We start from the raw sequence: 4,045 nt of genomic DNA, 5'->3' as shown, positions 1-4,045 counted from the left end.
GATGTGCAAAGGCCCTGAGGAGGAGACCTGGTTGGTATGTTTAAGAAACAGCAACGTTTTCAGTTGGCTGCAGCAGAATGAATGAAGGGTAAATGATGGGAAATAGGTGCCAGATCTTATAGGTCCTTGTAAGTTGGGGTGAGAGCTTTGGATTGTATTAGAATTATGGGAAACCTTTGAGAGATTTAGGGCAAGGGACTGACAGGAATCACATTTACATTTTAAAAGGTGCTGGGGGCAGGGACCGATTAGGGTATCTTTGTTTCTGGCCCCAGTTTGCTCATCTGTCAAATGAGTGCATTGGACTGGCTGATCTGACTTCAAAGCTTGAGGCCTCTTCTTCAGCTCAGCGATGACTGACATGACCGTAGAATACAGTGTGGGCATATCGGGCTGCAGACTGCAGCAGTCAGGAAAGGGCTGCCTGGAGGGAGGAGGGGATGTCCGTCCCAGCTGGCTGGGTAATAATAGGGAATGGGGCTACACTTTTCTGGGTTTTGTAGTCCATGCTCCTGTTTATTTGGACTGGGTCTGGGTCTTCCCCTCTTTCTCCCTTACCCCCAGTGCCTTGTCCTGTTGCTCCCTGCACCATGCCCCTGTTGGTCACTTGTTTGTGTCCTTTCCCTGCAGCTGGTGAGTGACACACGGAGGGTGTCTGACATCCAGTGGTTTCGGGAGGCCTATGGGGCTGTGACGCAGACGGTCCGCGTGGTGGCCACAGAGCAGAGCCGACAGCAGCGGGGCTGGGTGTTCACACCAGGTGAGCTGCTCACAACCTCTACCCCAAGGCTCGGCACGCAGGCCAGCCGCCCCACCTGTAGACCAGGCCACCCGCTCCTGGGCTCTTGGTCTGGTCTTCCGCTGTCTCCCTGGCAGGATGTGGGGAGTGAGCAGGGGATTATAAAAAGGAGTCTGAGGCCTGGGGCTCAGGAGCACCTCCAGATTAAAAAGTGGAGTTGGGTAGAGGATGGTATCCTTGGGGATGAAGGTTGCGCTGTGACCTTGGCCTGGTATCCTTACCTGGGCTGCCTTCTCCAGGCCAGTGGGCTTCTGGAGGTCTGGCTGGGACCCGTTCCCCTGGTCCTTCACCTTTGCTTTCCAGCCTGGTGGGGGGACTGACAGTGGGTCAGAGGGTGGGCCCGACAAACTTCACTCCTGTTTGATTAACAGAGTAGGGGGAGGGGAAGAGGAAGCTCTACTAGGCAGCCTTAGTGGTGCCAGCCCAGGACCTACTCTGTGGCAGTTCAGAGGCATAGCTCATATGTCTTCCCTGCCCTAGGTCATTGTGACTCGGGGAAGTTCAGGTCAGTGGGTACGACCCTTCCTAATGGCTGCTCACCTCCTGGGCACTCACTCTGGCCAGGCCCATGCTAAGCCCTTTAAACATTATCTCACTTTATAGTAGCAGCAAACCCACCAGGTAGATGCTCTTATTACCATTCTCATTGTCAGGTGAGAATGGCACACCCTGCCTTCCAAGAGAACTGAATCACAGATACAGGGATAGAAATGGACACAACCAGCTTCACATAAAATGAAAACGAAATGGCCATTTGGGTTGTCTGTGGTTTGAGATGGCAGTGACAAGTGAAGACTTAAGTCAGCGGGACCCTCTGTGGGGCTCAGGTGGCTGTGGACTGCTGAACCTGCTATCCTGGTGTTTCATGGGGTGGGGAAGTGCCCTCTGGGGTAAGTGGAGCTTGGTTCCGGAGGGACCGAGGGGAGTGCGAGAGAGGGTGGCTCCATGTGGGGTCAGCAGGCCACAATGCCCGATGCCTGGTGTTTGTCAGGAGGGATGGGGCCTGACCTCGCCATACCTCCTCTGCAGGGGTGGATGATGCTGAGTCAGAATGTGGCCTGGACAACGTCGGGGCCTTCGATTGGGTCATTGAGAACCACGGAGATGAGCAGCGCCTGGAGGAGCAGCTGGAGCAGCTGATAGAATTTGTCCGCTCCAGGCTTTAGCTGGCAGGTTCTAGGAGTGAGTGGGGGCTGCCAGGGTGAGGGTGGGCTCCCTGGGCCGAACATGTGGTTGCCGATGCTGGCCGAGGTTGGGGGAGCAGACAGAGGGCCTGGGTCAAGGTTTCTGGGGGCTGGTAGATGTCAGACAAGTTAAGAAACCACCAGGGACCTCATTTCTTCGTGGAAAGGACAGCCCTACCTCTTTACAAGGAGACTTAAAGGGCAGAGGGGTGTGAGTTGGCTGTGCTTGAAGCAGAAGCATCACCACCTCCATGGGCGCCAGACCTGTCAGCCTGTGGTGGCCTTGCTTCCCCGACTGGATGCTTTCAGCCTCTTGTTCTCGTCAAGAGCCTGGGGCTCCCCAGTGTGGATACTAATAAACCTTCTTGGAGCACCTGCTCAGAGCTGGACATCTCTCATTTCCCAGATGACAACCCAGCCTGTGTGGCTCCGTAGGGCCTGGGTTGTCCTGGTGGCTGTGGGTTTCTGCTCTGCCTCCCAGCTGGGCGGGAACATATCCTGCAGAGGCTGACCTCGATCCGGGCCAAGTGGGTAAAAGGCTTGTATGTGTCTGAGGCGGGATTGGAGTCTGAGGGTCTTGTCTTCTGGGATGGCCCCAAGAGAGGCTCAGCATTCCACAGAAAGTGCCACCAGCAAGTACCCAGAGGGACTGGGGTATCATAGAGGGGCAGAGGCACCAGAGCTTGATGGCACCTGGTAACCATTGTTTGGCCCTGGGCAAGTCACCGTAAACCTCAGCTTTCCCATAGAAGGCCTTGGACTTGACCCCTTTTATTTATATAGCCTTATACAATTTCTAAATTTCTTCCAGATTCTTCACAGCCACCCTGTGAAATATTCAAGGAGGGCATTTTCATCTGCATTTAGCAGATGCCAAGGACTCAGAGAAGTGAACAACTTGCCCAGGGTGGAGGGTTAGTATGTATTTGTGCTCCGGCCAGGACACAGGCTGCCTGACTCCTGACCAGGCCCTTCGGCCATGTGCCTTTGGGGTACGGTGCAAAGACCTGTGGCTCCTGGCCGTCCTCAGGCCTAGCCTGAACCCGCCAACTCTCTGGCCCTGGCTTTGTTCTCCTCCTACAAATCCTGTGGGTTCTCACTGATAAGGGGACAACCAAAGAAATTCCATCAGTTTCACCGTGACCCAAACTGAACTCTACATATTCCTGCCCACATCTCCTCCCTACATCACCTCTTCCTGATGCTAGTTCCCTGGCTCTTCAGTTAACCAGGCCTGAAAGCTTGACAGTCATCGTGGACTACTCCATGTCCCCTGACCCCCGGCTAATCAGCCCCCAGGTTCTGTTAACCTGCCCTCCCTGTGTCTGCTACTGTAGGGAAGTCTGTGTGCCCAATGCGTAGTGAGGCCAAACAATACTAAAACCTCAGAGTTTGGAGCAGAGAAAGGTTTATTGCAGGGCCGTGCAAGGAGACAGGTGGCTCATGTCTTAAAAACGCTGAACTCCCCGCAAGCTTTCAGTAAAGCCCTTTTATAGGAAAGGTGAGGGAGGGCTGTGGTTAGTTGTTGCAAACTTCTTTGGTGTCAGATCCTTTGTTCTTGAGGTCAGGTCACGGTCAGGTCACGATGTTCCTGTAATCCTCCACCAAAACAAATGTTATTCTCTGTTCTAACCAGAAAGGGCAAGGTCCCAAAGGCTCAACTTTTACTGAGGTCCAGGTCCTGGCTAAGAGGAGGGGGTCCCTGCGGAGGTCAGGTACCCTGCCGGGAGCGTTGGTTAAGCACCTAGTCTGGGTCTTACCGCCAGTGCCCAGGCCCGGCTGAAGAGGCAGATCTCAGCTTGCAGCACCCTCAGGGCCAGGTCCCCAGACCCTGCCCAGCCATCATCACTGAGGGAGCCAGGTGCCCAAGGACCCAGCTGGCCCTCAGGCTCCTCAGGCCACCCAAACGGCGGGGCCAGGTCACGCAGACTACGAGCCATGTAGACTGCTGCTGCCATTAGGGTCGCAGAGGCGGGGATGGGGGAGAGGTTCACTGCAGCCTCAAGGCCTGGGCCCAGCCAGTGGGCGGCCATGGAGAGGGCGTGAGCTCTGCAGGACACAG

General features: G+C 55.3%; 1 protein-coding gene across 1 annotated transcript; it reads left to right on the top strand.

Moving 5' to 3' along the window:
* Window positions 1–352: 352 nt before the first annotated feature.
* PMVK (phosphomevalonate kinase) lies at window positions 353–2,358 on the top strand (the record flags this gene model as incomplete). The annotated part of the gene is made up of 3 exons (XM_079721915.1): window positions 353–442; window positions 631–760; window positions 1,829–2,358. 3 exons carry the CDS (start codon window positions 353–355, stop codon window positions 1,963–1,965), a joined length of 357 nt encoding a protein of 118 aa, XP_079578041.1. The 3' UTR covers window positions 1,966–2,358.
* Between the last annotated feature and the right edge of the window lie 1,687 nt (window positions 2,359–4,045).

The sequence above is a fragment of the Hyperoodon ampullatus genome (assembly GCF_949752795.1).
Source record: "Hyperoodon ampullatus genome assembly, chromosome: 2".
NCBI classification, from domain to species: Eukaryota; Metazoa; Chordata; class Mammalia; order Artiodactyla; family Ziphiidae; genus Hyperoodon; species Hyperoodon ampullatus.
The sequence above is the reverse complement of the archived record's forward strand: the minus strand, read 5'-3'. Positions and strand labels throughout refer to the sequence as shown.